Source organism: Arvicanthis niloticus, chromosome 20 (genome assembly GCF_011762505.2).
Source record: "Arvicanthis niloticus isolate mArvNil1 chromosome 20, mArvNil1.pat.X, whole genome shotgun sequence".
Taxonomy (NCBI): Eukaryota; Metazoa; Chordata; class Mammalia; order Rodentia; family Muridae; genus Arvicanthis; species Arvicanthis niloticus.
Window position 1 is genome coordinate 47,518,810 of NC_047677.1, and position 14,120 is coordinate 47,532,929.

The 14,120-nt window shown below is 49.6% G+C and overlaps 1 protein-coding gene across 3 annotated transcripts in view; it reads left to right on the forward strand.

Annotated features, from left to right (window-relative positions):
• Window positions 1-14,120, forward strand: part of Nudt3 (nudix hydrolase 3) — a 50,357-nt gene that overhangs the window by 34,424 nt on the left and 1,813 nt on the right. For all 3 annotated transcript variants that reach the window (XM_034524080.2, XM_076916525.1, XM_076916524.1), the window contains exons 3-4: window positions 10,860-10,904; window positions 11,991-12,075. In XM_034524080.2, coding sequence (XP_034379971.1) covers window positions 10,860-10,904; window positions 11,991-12,075 — 130 coding nt within the window. The remainder of the gene's footprint in view (window positions 1-10,859; window positions 10,905-11,990; window positions 12,076-14,120) is intronic.

Below are 14,120 nucleotides of genomic sequence, written 5' to 3' on the forward strand. Positions count from 1 at the left end.
TACTGTGTGCCAGTCACCACCCCCTTACCTCCTACTGTGTGCCAGTCACCACCCCCTTACCAGTAGCCCTTCATCACCACAGAACCACAGACAGCCTCCTACACTTGCACGCTGTGGAGAATGCTGTTTTGGCAGGTTCTGGAGTTCCTTTGTCCTCTTGTAGATCCCTTGCTGAGTTACTCAGGGTCACTTAGTAGCCGTCAGAGGGAAGGCACGGGCATGGTCGCTCTTCCTCAGCCTCCCACTTTTAGGAGGAGAGAAAGGTATAAATAAAGACACATATTCCAGCTCACTGATAGCAGGGGCTAGCAAGATGGCTCTGGCTGCTTTTCCAGAGAAGCCAGGTTCTGTTCCCAGCACCCGGGGAGCATTGTTGTGCACAGCTGCCCATGACTCCAGTCCCAGGGTTCTCAGGCCTCCTGCTGGCCTCCTTGGGCACTAGGCCACATGAACATTCACACCCATGCACATTTGCTGGGTTTGTTTGTTTGTTGAGGCAGGGTTTCTCTGTATAGTGTTCTGGCTGTCCTGGAACTCACTCTGCAGACAGGGCTGGTCTTGAACTACCAGAGATCCACCTGCCTCTGCCTCTGGAGTGCTGGGATTAAGGTGTGGGCCAGCATGTCTGGCTCACATTTGTTGTTTTTGAGGTAGGTCTTACTATGTAGTGTTCGCTGGTCTGGAACTCACTATGTAGACCAGGCTGTTCTATACCTGCCTCTGCCTGTTTCTGTTTCCCAGATGTTGGCATTACCAGGCATATACCACCATGTCCAGGTTAAAAAAAATTTTTTTGTTTCTGTTTTTTTGAGAGAAGGTCTACTCTATTACGTAGCCCTGGCTGTCCTGGAATTTCTGTGTAGACAGACAGTATTGGCCTCTAACCTGCGAACATCCGTGTGCCTCTGCCTTCCAGGTTCTGGGATTAAAGGAGTGCACTACCAGACCCAACAAATTAATTTTTTTCATTTTACTTTTTATATGCATTCGTGTTTTGCCTGTATGACTGGGTGAAGGTGTTGGGTCCCCTGGAGCTGGAGTTACAGACAGTTGTCATGTGAGTAGTGGGGATTGAACCCTGATCCTTTGGAAGAACAGCCAGTATCCTTACTAGCTAAGCCATTTCTTCTGCCCAACATTTTTTTTTAATTAAAAAGCAAGCTGGTATCATGCCCTTATCAAATTAAAAGCACATTCTGCTGATGTTGGAGAAGGTGGCACACAGGAAGAGCCTAAGGAAGCTAGACCAAGACCTCACTGAGGAGAGAACCTGACACCCAAGCACGAGGGCCTGAGTTCCACCCCCAGCTCCCACGTGAGAGAGAGTGCCAGGCATATGTGGGCACCTGGGGTTCGAGGGAGCTGAGACAGGAGGATCCAGATTCAGTTAGAGACCCTATCTCAAGAAACAGATTGAAAGCAGCTGGGGACACTGGATGTTGACACTTGGACACCACCCACACGCCCCCACACAGCGCACGTGTGCACCCACACACAGAATGTTGGTGCTGACTTGGTGGTGTCACACCTGCTTTTCTTCCGCTGGCCGCTTATCACATGTCTGATGCCTGTGGGGACTTCCTGCTGCTGCTGCCTGCTGTCTGGCTCTCCAGCTAAGCCACTGCATTTTATGGAAGATTGTGACTGCAGCCAAGCGTGTGCACTTTTTCCAACATTACCATGTAGTGTCCAGTTCAAACATATGTTCTTTTTTTATAGGATTTGTATTTTTAAAGGTTTATTACTTGTCTATGTGAGTAAATGCCACATGTATGCAGGTGCTTATGTAGGCCAGAAGAGGGCGCTAGATCCCCTGGAGCTAGTGTTACAGGCATGTGAGTTAGTGAGTGCTGAGATCTGAACTTGGGTCCTCTGGATGAGCAGCAAGTGCTTTTGACTGCTGAGCCATCTCTCCAGCTCCAGCGTTTGTAGACAGGGTCTCACTTGTGTCCCTGGCTAGCCTATAGCATCTTTGGTAGACCAGGCTGGCACTGAACTCACAGAGATCTACCTGCCTCTGCCTCCCAAGTGCTAGGATTAAAGGCAATGTGCCACCACTGCCCGGCGGAAACACAGTTTTTTCAATACTACCAGCAGCATTTTGGTCTTTTTCCTTGTATGAGTTTTTGCCTGCTGTAGCCTTCCTTCTCCACTGTAGGCTTCTCAAATATTAGATACAGGAGGAAACGGGAAGTTCATTAAAAACACGTAAGAGATGATGTGTTGGGCCAGCAAGATGGCCCAGCAGGTTGGTGAGGGGTGGGGGGGTTGGTGGCTACTGGCAAGCCTGGCTGGCTGAGTTTCATCCCGAGGATTCACTTGTCATGTGCTGTTACACACAAATGCACGCATACAAATTAACAGGCTAATGAAGATGGGAAGCAGGTGCTCCACAGGTGAGTTCCGGCCAGCACGGAGGATGTAATGAGGTCCTAACTCAAAACTAAAAACTAAAGCCGACCGTGGTGGCACACACCTTAGATCCTAGTACTCCAGAGGCAGAGGCAGACAGATACCTATAAGTTCGAGACCAGCCTGGTCTACAGAGTGAGTTCTAGGACAGCCAGGACCAACCAAACAGAAATAAAATTAAATGTGAGCTGGGAAAGGTGGCTCACCCCTATGTTCCCAGCATTTGGGAGGGTGAGACAGGAGGATTCACAGTTCAGAGTTATCCCAGAACGCTATCAAAAACTAGATCAAAAAGAAGGAAAGAAGGTGCCTTTTACTTAGCTTATCATGAATAATTGAATGCCACCTATTGGTGAGCAGTTACTTTAGTAGCTAATACAGAGGTTAGAATCTGCTGTTAGGAGCGCTGTCCTGTGCTGGACTGGCTTGTGCTGGAAGCCTGGTGAGTAGAGGCTGGATTACTGGGATAATCACCAGCCTCTTGTTGGTGATGAGCCCAGCAGAGTCTTCCAGAACAGTTGTGTTTGCTTCCCATCCAGCTCCACATTCCAGGAGGGATCTTGAGCTACTGGAAGAGTATGTGGTTCACAGTGGATGTCGTCCCATACTAACAGAGCCCCTGCCTCAGAGCCTTCGAGGTCAGGACCCTGGATTTGGACAGGTGCTTTTTTTGTTTGGTTGGTTGTTTTTTGGTTTTTGTTTTTTGTTTTTTTTTTTTTTTTTTTTTTGGTTTTTTGAGACAGGGTTTCTCTGTGTAGTCCTGGCTGTCCTGGAACTCACTCTGTAGACCAGGCTGGCCTCGAACTCAGAAATCTGCCTGCCTCTGCCTCCCAAGTGCTGGGATTAAAGGCGTGCGCCACCACCGCCCGGCTGGACAGGTGTTTTTATCTGCCTGAAAAGTAGTGTACGCAGCTCCAGTTGACTGACGCTAGAGGCGAGCAGAGCTCACCACACAGGAAGTAAGTGTAGAGCCATAGAGATGCTGCAGTGAGCACAAACGTGTGTGCATGCAAGGGCGGTGGGGGTGTTCACAAAGCTATCCCTTTGTGTTTTGAAGAGAGTTTCACGGAGACCTGCATGAAAGAACCTGAGTTCTAAGCTACTCTGAGCAAACAAAATCCTCTTTCAAAGCTAAAGCGGTGGCCAGTGGTACCTGCTGCTGGAGATGGGTAGCCTGAAGTTCAGTCCCAGGATCTCCCATGAAGGTAAAGGGAGAGAGCCAGGCAGTGGTGGTGCACATCTTGAGTCCCAGTACTTCGGAGGCAGAGGCAGGCAGATCTCTGAGTTTGAGGACAGCCTGGTCTACAGAGTGAGTTCCAGGATAGCCAGGGCTACACAGAGAAACCCTGTTTCAGAATTATAAAATGGTAAAATATGGTAGAAGGAAAGAACTGACTCCACAGAGGTGCCCTTTGACCTCCAACATTGAGCCCTGAGGGGGTCAGTCAGTCAGTGAGCCCCGAGGGGGTCAGTCAGCAGTGAGCCCCGAGGGGGTCAGTCAGCAGTGAGCCCCGAGGGGGTCAGTCAGCAGTGAGCCCCGAGGGGGTCAGTCAGCAGTGAGCCCCGAGGGGGTCAGTCAGCAGTGAGCCCCGAGGGGGTCAGTCAGCAGTGAGCCCCGAGGGGGTCAGTCAGCAGTGAGCCCTGAGGGGTCAGTCAGCAGTGAGCACTAAGTTTGGAAGAGGAACAATAGTGATGGCAGCTCATGAGGTGTGTGAGTCTGTGGCTTCAGGTAGCAGATTTTCTTAAGCTGACACACTTGTGGCTCACTTGTGGAGGCAGCTTTAATTGTGCCTCCCTCTCCAGCTTAGACGCTAGCACACTATAGGCCTAGAAGCTGTCTGTGGTCCTCCACCCTTTGGGAGGCTAGAAAGGGCATTGTCACATACTCCCATAGGGTTCCAGGAAGAAACCAGACCATGTTTGAGGCCTCAGTTTGAAACCACTGTGGCACTCAGTCCACAGTCTGTCCGCCAGAGTCAGGCATGGCGGACAGATCCGGGAAAGCAGATTCTCTCCAGATAGCAAGCCGCACACTGCATCTCATTCCGAGGGTGTGGGCCCTGGGAGTTGGAAGCCGGTCTGCAGCTGCTCTGCTGAAGCAGGCAAGCTGATAGCTTTCAGAAATGATGAGGGCTCACTCCCATGGTGCAGAAGTTTGGCTTTCAACCTTGCAGAAACTCCAGGACCATGTGGGCAGAGGGGCTTTTATTTTATTTAGATTTTATTATTGTTACTTTTATGTATATGGTTTCCCCACTTGTTTTGTAAGTGCCTCACATTTGTAAAATATATGCAGAGACCAGAGTGGGTGTTATTGATGGTTGTGAACCATCTGTGGGACTGGGAATCAAACCTGGGTCCTCTGCAAGAGCAACCAGTGCTCATAACCACTGAACCATCCCTCCAACACCATCCAGCATCTTTATAATGGGGCTGAACAGACAGTGGTAGTTTCCCAACCGTAACGTGAATTAACTACTCTGTGCACATTAGCTTAGCCAGGCTCTCCCATGAGCCGGTCACCTAAGGTGGAATTCTTTGGTTTAGGGGTTTGTTTTATTGTTTGTTTTTGTATAGAGAACCTACAGAAAATGCCATCTCCTGTTACTAGCAGGTGTAGGCCTGAGCAGTGGGAGCCAGCAGACCTGTAAGGAAAGGCTCCTTACAGCTGCGGAGCGAGGGCTCCAGAGGCTTGGTGTTTGCTTGTCTCTTAATAGTAATAAGAAGATGATTATTATTCCTGGGACTAACAAGATGGCTTCATGCACAAAGGGCCCTATCTGCCACCAGCTCTGACAGCCCATGTTCAGTCCTGTTAAACGTGGTGGAAGAAGAAAACCTATTCCCAGAAGTTGTCCTCTGACCTCCACACATGCTGTGACTGGTACATAGAACAAGTCTGGGCTAACCCCCCTACCCACTTTTTTTCCTTTTGTTGTTTAAAATATTTCATCTCACAGGGAGACTGTGGGTCGCCTGCGGGCCTCCCCTGGGTTTCTCCGCAGGCTTCCTTCCTCAGTGAGGCTCTTCCTATGTCAGGTGGGTGCCACACACCCTGCTGGGTGCCCTCCTGCAGGCACTTGCACTTGCACTTGCTCCCAGGGGTTCCTTTTGGGACTGAGCTTTCTGCCTTGGATCCACAGGAAGCTTCAGTACACTGCTCTTCCAGTGTTCCCAGGTCTGCCCTAGAGCACCTCACCTTCTGTAGGAACTTCTGAAGACACCAGGAAGCTTCGGTCACAGATAAGATGTTTCTTACTAGAGCCCCGCTCGCCCCGAAGCTGTTCTCTCCCGTCAGGCTGACATTGGTGGCTCCTTGGCATTGGCAGTGTTGGCCGTGGCTTTAGGCTGACCTCTTGCTGGGTTTTCGGCCTTCACTTTAGGGTCACAAGATAACTGTAGTCGCTCTAGGTTTCTGGTCCCCGTCTGACGAGTGAAAAGTGTAGTGTTTCTTTTTGTACAGTCTCTCTATTGTGAGAAATCTTTCCCACAGTCCCCAAGAGATCCTTCTTGGAGCTATTGACCTGAAATGGCCCCATGCAGCACTCCTGACCCATGCTTGCTATGTACCTTGCTCAGGCGGGCCTTCCCAAGTTGAGCCACAGGCAAGGTGGCATCTGTGCCTACCAGCCACATACTGTGAGGGAAACCCACTTTGGAAAGAGCTGACCCACCTGAGTACTAAAGCAGGGCTCCTCGTGGGAAGAGGTCTGTGGGCCCTTCCTGCTGGTGCTTTGCCTAATGTCCAAGAGGCTGACCCAGCCTTTCCAAACATAGGGATTTAAGCTTTTTTTTTTTTTTTTTTTTTTTTTTTTTTTTTTTTTATCATGTGGGCACAGAACACCCTCAAGGAAAAAGAGATGCCCGGCCCCCTTTATAAAGATGTGTAAGCTAGATACGGTGGTGCAGCCTTTGATCCTAGCACTGAGAGGCAGAGGTGGAGGATCTCTGGGAGTTCAAGGCCATCCTGGTTGACATAGCAAGTTTTAAGACAGCCAGGATTACATAGAAAGAACCTGCCTCAAACAAACAGAAATAATAATAAATAAATTAAAAGGCATAGGTTTTTGTTAACTAGGTAGAGAATACCAGAATGGGCACAGAGTACTTGTCAGGGGTTCATGCTTAGCTGCTTTTGCATGACTGAGAACTAAACTGTGGGCATGCTTGCCACGAGCTGAACCAGCATGTCCCCACACTGTGCACCTGTGCTGCAGAGGTCAGAGGTAACTCTCGGTGTTTCGAGGGTAACTAGCATTAAGTGAAGACTCCTTCTGGGTTAGGGTTTGACATAAAGATGGTTAAACAAGCCTGCGCCAGCTTACACATGTCCAAGTCAGATGTCTGAGCCAGGCGCTGTCAGATGCTGAGCTGGCGCCTGTCCCGACCTGCTTTTGCAGTCATGTGGGTGGTAAAAATACCCGAGTTCACGCTGCTGCCAGCATTTGAGACTGAAGAGTTGAGAGCTGGCTTCCGAGAACTGTGAGAACAGGAGGTGGTTTTGAAATAGCCGCCCCAGAGGTCTCACCATGAAGACCTTCCTCCATTGGCCTGAGGCTGCACTGCAGCCTGTCTGTTCGAACCATTGTGTGTGGTCCTGGGATCACACCCAGCCACCATGCTAGTATGGCGGTGCCCCTCAGTCCTGAAATCCCCTGTTCTGTTGTCCTCTTGTTGATTTTTGGGTCAGGGCAACCCAGGTTGTCTGAAAACTCATGACAGTTCTCTTGCCTCCGTCCCCGAAGTGTAGCTGGCATTGCAGGCGTGAGTCACTGTGCCTGGTTTCTGAAATTTCTTTGAGGGCGTTTTCTCCAAGAAACTACTAAGTTCCAGTTTTTAAACTGGTAAATATGGGTTGTTTCTATGGTTTTATTTGTTTGGTTTTTCTTGCTTGAGACAAGATCTCACTGTGTAGCCTTGTCTGGCCTGAACAACACTGTGAAGACCAGACTGGCCTCAAACTCACAGAGATCTGCCTGCATCTGCCTGCCAAGTCCTGGGATTAATGGCGTGAGCCATACACCTGCCATGTCTCTGCTCTGAACTGTAGAACTGACGGTGGGCTCACTCTAGGTCTCTATCAAGTGTATAATACCGTGTTAGCTTAAAAGTGAAGTGAAGGAGAAATCAGAAGCCGCTGTTAGCTTTGCCAGTTGAAGATGAATTAAAGGAAGGACTTGGCTGCTTGGTGACAACATTCTTTGAACTGTACTGCTAAGTTGTTTTTTTTGTTTTTTGTTTTTTTTTTTTTTCCTTTTTGGTTTTTTGTTTGGTTGGTTTTTTGAGTCAGGGTTCTTTGCATAGCCCTGGCTGTCCTAAAACTCACTCTGTAGACCAGGCTGTCCTAAAACTCACTCTGTAGACCAGGCTGTCCTAAAACTCACTCTGTAGACCAGGCTGTCCTAAAACTCACTCTGTAGACCAGACTGTCCTAAAACTCACTCTGTAGACCAGGCTGGCCTCAAGCTCAGAGATCCATTTGCCTTTGCCTTCTGAATGATGAGATCAAAAATGTGCACCACCGCCGGGCAGTGGTGGCGCTCGCCTTTAATCCCTGCACTTGGGAGGCAGAGGCAGGCGGATTTCTGAGTTCGAGGCCAGCCTGGTCTACAGAGTGAGTTCCAGGACAGCCAGGGCTACACAGAGAAACCCTGTCTCGAAAAACAAAAAAACAAAAAAAAAGTGCACCACCGCCCAGTGAGTTGAAAGATGCTGTTACATGATTTCCATCCTCTTCTGACAGAGCGTCATTTATGCTGTGCTGTGCAGAAATTGCTGTTTGCAGTAGGGCTGGCTCAAGCTGAGTGTGCCCGTCTAGTATGTGTGAACCCGAGTCCCATCTTCTCCACACACAATCCAGAGGATTCAGCCTATAAACCCAGCATTTGGAGGTAGAGGCGGGAGGGTGGAGTTCAAGATTATCTCAGCTATACAGGGAATTAAAGCCCAACCTGGGCTACATGAGTCCCTGACTAAAGAAGTGACTATTATCTGCCTTGTCAGAATTGTAAGTTGTGAGGCTGGGTGGCTAAGAGGGCTGTTGGGCTTGCAGAGGACCAAGTTCCATGTTCTCAGCACTTGTGTGACAACAATCTGTACTGTAACTCCAGTACCCAGGGCCCTCAGCAGGCATAAGGCATGCAGACGGCGCAAAGAAATGCAGGCAAATCTCTGTATGCATAAACATGCAGTAAGTACGTCTTTAAAAGGTCACAGGCTGATTTGTACTGTTAATTTGGAGCTAGAAACGTGAGCATTAGCTAGACGGTACTACGGCAGTTCACACACAGTGGTAAGTGATGGCTCGCCCGGCCCCTCACCTGAGTCTCCACCTGGGCTTTAGGTCTGAACACAGAGATGCTGGCTTCCTAGCTGGCTTGTCATCAGAGCACTCCCTGACTAGCTCATGAAACTGCTGACTTGGAAGAAGAGTTATTCCTGAAGCCCTGGGGGGGGGGGGGCAGTTTGCATAAGAGAAGGTAGGACAGTTATTCACAATACCAGAGCCTTTGTAGGTGAGTGGATATAAAACAACAGACTTGAATTCCTTGTCAGGAACACAGAACACAGTCATTTCAAAGTACAAGTCCAGGAATCTAGTTTTATCAGGTAGTTTTCTCTACAGCACTTTGTGTTTCCGCTGGTCACACACTTGTACGAGCCCAGGAGCTAAGTCAAATCCGTGGATAGAAGATATGTTTGCACATGTGTGCACACACACACACACACACACACACACACGCTCATGCTCATTTTTACACTGCCTTATTGGCTCTGTGGCTGGGCTCTTTTAAGCCTTCCACAACTAGTGAGCCCTCAGCGTAGTTGCCCGGTTCCCTTCTCTAAAGCCCGTTGGTCTTGCTGCCACTTTGCCTTCCCCTACATTTTGGAGGGTCTTGTCTGTAGCTTCCCTCCAAGTCTGACCTGTCTTTCTCAGGTCTCTGGATTCCCTTCCTCTCTCCTAGCCTGCAGGAACCTGGAAGTCCTGCCTCTTTCTTTCCACTCACCATTGGCCAGACATCTTATTGCCAGATCAAAAACCAACTGAGGGCGACGACCGTCATCGTCAGTAAACGCAGATTCCTGATCAAAGAAAGCATCAGAACCACCTCCTCACATCTAGTCCTTTTGGTTTGTTTTGATTGGTTTGTTTTGTTTTGTTTTGTTTTGTTTTGTTTTGTTTTATTTTATTTTATTTTATTTTATTTTATTTTATTTTATTTTGAGACAGGGTTTCTCTATATAGCCCTGACTGTCCTGGAACTCACTTTGTAGACCAGGCTGGCCTCAGACTCACGGAGACCTGCCTGCCTCAGCCTTCTGAGTGCTGGGACTAAAGGTGTGCAGGATCACTGCTAGGTTGAAATCTAGTCTTTTACATCAGTCTCTTTTGACTTTTTATGAATTTCAGATAACATGTCTGGAAGCGGGCTCAACAGTTACGAGAACACGCTCTTCCAGAGCGCCTGGGTTTGGTTCCCAGCACCCATGTTGTGTGACTCACGACGTCTTGATGTTCCTGTGCTCTTTCTGCATCCCTGGATGTACACACACACCATGTAGACATAAATTAAAAATTTTTAAGTGAATAAATAACTTTAAAGGGGGGGGAGGGAAAGAGTGGGAACCAAAGTAACCTAGAGAAACAGGGATGAGAAGGGCAGCCAGCTGTGGCGACTGCTCGTGACGTGGGAAGGCCAGGGACCTGGAGTGGACTGAGATGTTCATCACCCACCAGCCCAAAGGCTCAGCAGCCATCAGAAGGGCCTTGGGCGTGAAGATTGTGTATTAAGAACGTGGAAACAGCCACGGTGACACGCTCTCCCCGTTGCTCAGTGGCTTCTGTCGTGGTGATGGTTCCGTTGGCTCGCTGTTTGCCACAAGCAGCCAGAGACCTGTCAGTGAAGACTCGCTGGCGTGGACTGCACTCCTGCCCCTGCCCGGGCACTGGTGCCTTCGGCTCTCACATCACATATTTGTGCTGCATGAACAAACGAATTAGCGCGAGGTTTTTGGTGTACCTTTCTTAGCCTTCATATGTCACCTTGTTGTGTGTCAAGCTCTTCTGTAGTGAGAGAGACATAAAGGACTCTCCTTCGGTGTGTCTTACTGTGACCACTCTGGATGTGACACACAGGAAATCTAGGTGTGCATGAGCTCACAGACCCGAGTCCTCCCGAGCCACATACTCATGACTTTGTTGTACTTTTTTGAGGGAAGAGGGGTGCCCGTGGAGCCCAGGAGAGGATGTTAGATCTGCTGGAGTCCTGGGCAGTTGTGAGTCACCTGACATGGGTGCTGGGCTCCAAATGCAGGTCTTCTGGAAAAGCAGAAGTGCTGCTAGGTGCTGAGCCATGTCTCCAACGCCCTCACCCTTATTTACAAAACTACAGAAAACTTATGACATAGTAATGTCCTCTGCTCATTCTTCTGTCTCCCTCTTTCAGGCTGGAGTAAAAGGGACGCTGGGAAGACTAGTTGGAATTTTTGAGGTAAGTCTGCTAATATCTTTGTTCTGAAAGTCGTTAATAACAATGTTTTCCTGTCCTCGGAAGGGGCGTCAGGTCTCACTGAAGGTCAGGACAGGCAGCATAGCAGACCAGATTCTCTGCTGTTCACTGTTGTCTTGTGTTTGTGTGGACGCCTGTGTACATGTCTGGAGACCTGAGAACAACTTCATATGTCATTCCTTAGGTGCTCTCTGCTTTGGTTTTTGAGAAAGGGCTTCTCACTGGCCTGAGGCTCACCAGATAGTCTAGCTTGAGTCCCAGCGATCCCCCTACCTCCACCTCCCCAGTGGTTACAGGCTTACCCTCTGTGCCCAGCTTCTCTTTCCATAGGTTCTGGAGTTGACCCAGGCCCCAAGTGTGTACCAGCGTATTGTTCCTCCTCCTGCTTCTTCCAAGTGAGAAGAGGAGTAGAGGAGCGGAAACAGGGCTGCTGGATGTAAAAGGAGGGGGTTTCAGGAAGAATGGGAACAGCGGGGCCAGGTCATTTGGGAGAGCCTGCACCCCCACAGTGTGTTCACCCCCTTTCCCCAGTCAGCTGCATCCCGTGCAGCTCCAGTTAGGGGAGGAAGGGAAAGTGTAAAGCTTGGACCTGAGGGGTGGGCATGGCTGGACAGACGGCTCAGCCATTGAGAGTGCTGGGCCTGGTGGCACACACCTTTAATCCTAGTGCCCTTTAATCCTAGTACACACACCCAAAAAAAAATATTTAAAAAAATGAGGCGGGGCTGGAGAGATGGCTCAGCGACTAAGAGCACTGACTGCTCTGTCAGAAGTCCTGAGTTCAATTCCCAGCAACCACACGGTGGCTCACAACCATCTGTAATGGGATCTGATGCTTTTTTCTGTTGTCTCTGAAGATAGCTACAGTGTACTCATATACATAAAATAAAACGAAACAAACAAAAAAACGAAATCTGTCCAAAGTGTGCCCTCTGTTCTGGTGGAACCGTCTTGGACAGAAGAGCAGAAGCAGAAGGCGTTATATGTCCCGGCTTCTGGAGTGTACAGCAGTGCTTCTCTGAGTATCAGCCCACTGAGGAGCACCTCTGTTCTTTCTGTGCACTGCAGAACCAGGAGAGGAAGCACAGGACGTATGTGTACGTGCTTATTGTCACAGAGGTGCTGGAAGACTGGGAGGACTCGGTGAACATCGGTAAGTCGGCACGGGGCCCGGGGTCACGCCAGCCTCTGCCCAGCCATTGCCCAGCAGAGACGCTTGAGTGTGTGTGTGTGTGTGTGTGTGTGTGTGTGTGTGTGTGTGTGTGTGTAGGAGCAAAGCACACACCCTGACACTGACATTAGCATTTCAGGTGTCTACAGTGAAGCCAAGGTTTTGAGTGGGGTGGAGTGGAAGCATGTCCCTGAACAATTAGAAATGTTTCTAACATAAAATTGGATCCTCCCCAAAGGGGCTATCCTGCTATACCTCTTGAACAGGTGCTGACCTCAGGATCGCCATGCTGGGCCACTGTGGCCATTGGACCAAAGATGAGAGCAGGATGCAGTCTTGTGTCTTAGAACCTTCGTTCACACCGCTGGGCTGGGCTGTGGAGAGGCGGGGGCCCTGCTTAGATTGTGCCAGGCCCTGGATTCTGTCCCCAGCACCACAAAAAATTTTTAAAACATCAGTCTAGTGTGTGTGTCTTGTGCGTGTTTGTATGCAGATGAGCCTTTTCCTTGCTTGTCAGTGTTACTCGGTGTTGACTTCAGCGAAGGCATCTGAGCAGGAAGGCATCTGAGCACAGCACACACTCCTGGCCGTCCAGCCTAGCCTCACAGTGCTGAAGGGACAGCATGCACATCCACACAGCCCCCCATTGCTATGCTAGTGAACAAGTGGGTCATGTAAGTCACCAGCAGGCGGAGGTTCGCCACCTTCATGGTGCTGTGTGCAGAAGGTGGGAAGCGGCTAGAGCTGCAGAGCGGTGGAGACAGAGTGAGGTGGGTGGACGGTAGATGAGGTGGCTCACCCTTGTTTGTCCTGTTTGAGGAAACAAAGGACAGTGTCACTGACAGGACGTTAGGCCGGCGAGCGCTGTTGGCTGTGCCGCCTTGAAGCACTGCTGATGTGAAGCCGTCCTGGGCGCTCTTCTTGGCGCTGTAGACAAGGCTGCCCGTGCCATGCTGGGACACAGTGCAGCGGCAAAGCTTCCTCAGCGTCCTCAAGGCTGCATGCTCTCCTGGGGTTAAAGACTACGGCAGGATTAAAGGTCTTTTCTTAGGGACTGAGACTTTAGCTTGGTGCTAGATCATTTGCCCAGCAAACATAAGGCCTAGCCAGGTTCCATCTGCACACACGCAGCCTGTCTCTGTATAAAGAAACTTGTTCTTGTTGCTACTTGCTGACATTGCAGGCTGTTAGTGCCCCTGACAGGAAATGGTTAGATGCCAGCATGTCCCAATACATGGCTTGGGACCTCGCTATTAGGTCAGGTTCCCCCACCCCATTTTATGTAAATGGATGTTGTATGTATGTCTGTTCCACGTACGTGCTCACTGCCCTCAGAACTAGAAAAGATGCCATGGAGCCAGAGTTAAGGAGAGCTGTGCGCCACCGAGTGGGCCACTAGAAGGACCCGGCTCTTGTGGAAGGGTAGCCAGAAGCAGTGAGCCTCCCTTCATCCCCAAGTTTTACTTTTATAATATAGAAATTTATATAAGAAACAATATGAAATTTAAGAGAACTAACTACAATTAAAAACGTACCCCACAGGGCTGGAGAGCTGGCTCAGAGGTTAACAGTACTGGCTACTCTTCCAAAGGACCCAGGTCAGACTCCCAGTACCCAAGTAGTAGTTTACAACCCTCTGTGGCTTCAATTCCAGATCTGACTCCCTCTTCTGGACTTTGTGTGCGCCAGGTACACATGTCTACATACATTCACAGACAAAACACTTAGACACGTAAGATACGTAAGCCTGGAAAGAAAGAAAAAAAGCAGGCCCTCATTAGCAACTGAGTGCCAGGTATTATTGAAGAGTTTTCTGTAATTAGTCTTTAACAAATTAGGAAGTGAGTCCTACTTACATATTGCATGCGAGGAAAATGGAGGACGGGGGAGTCCGTAACCTGCCCAAGGCTCCCCGGGTCACGTCACAGAGGGCTGCCTGGAGTCTGGCACACTGACTCCACAGCCTGGCTCCGGCCGTGCTGGCTGTGTCTTATCTGCTTCTCTTACTGTTAGAGGGGAAGCCAGAC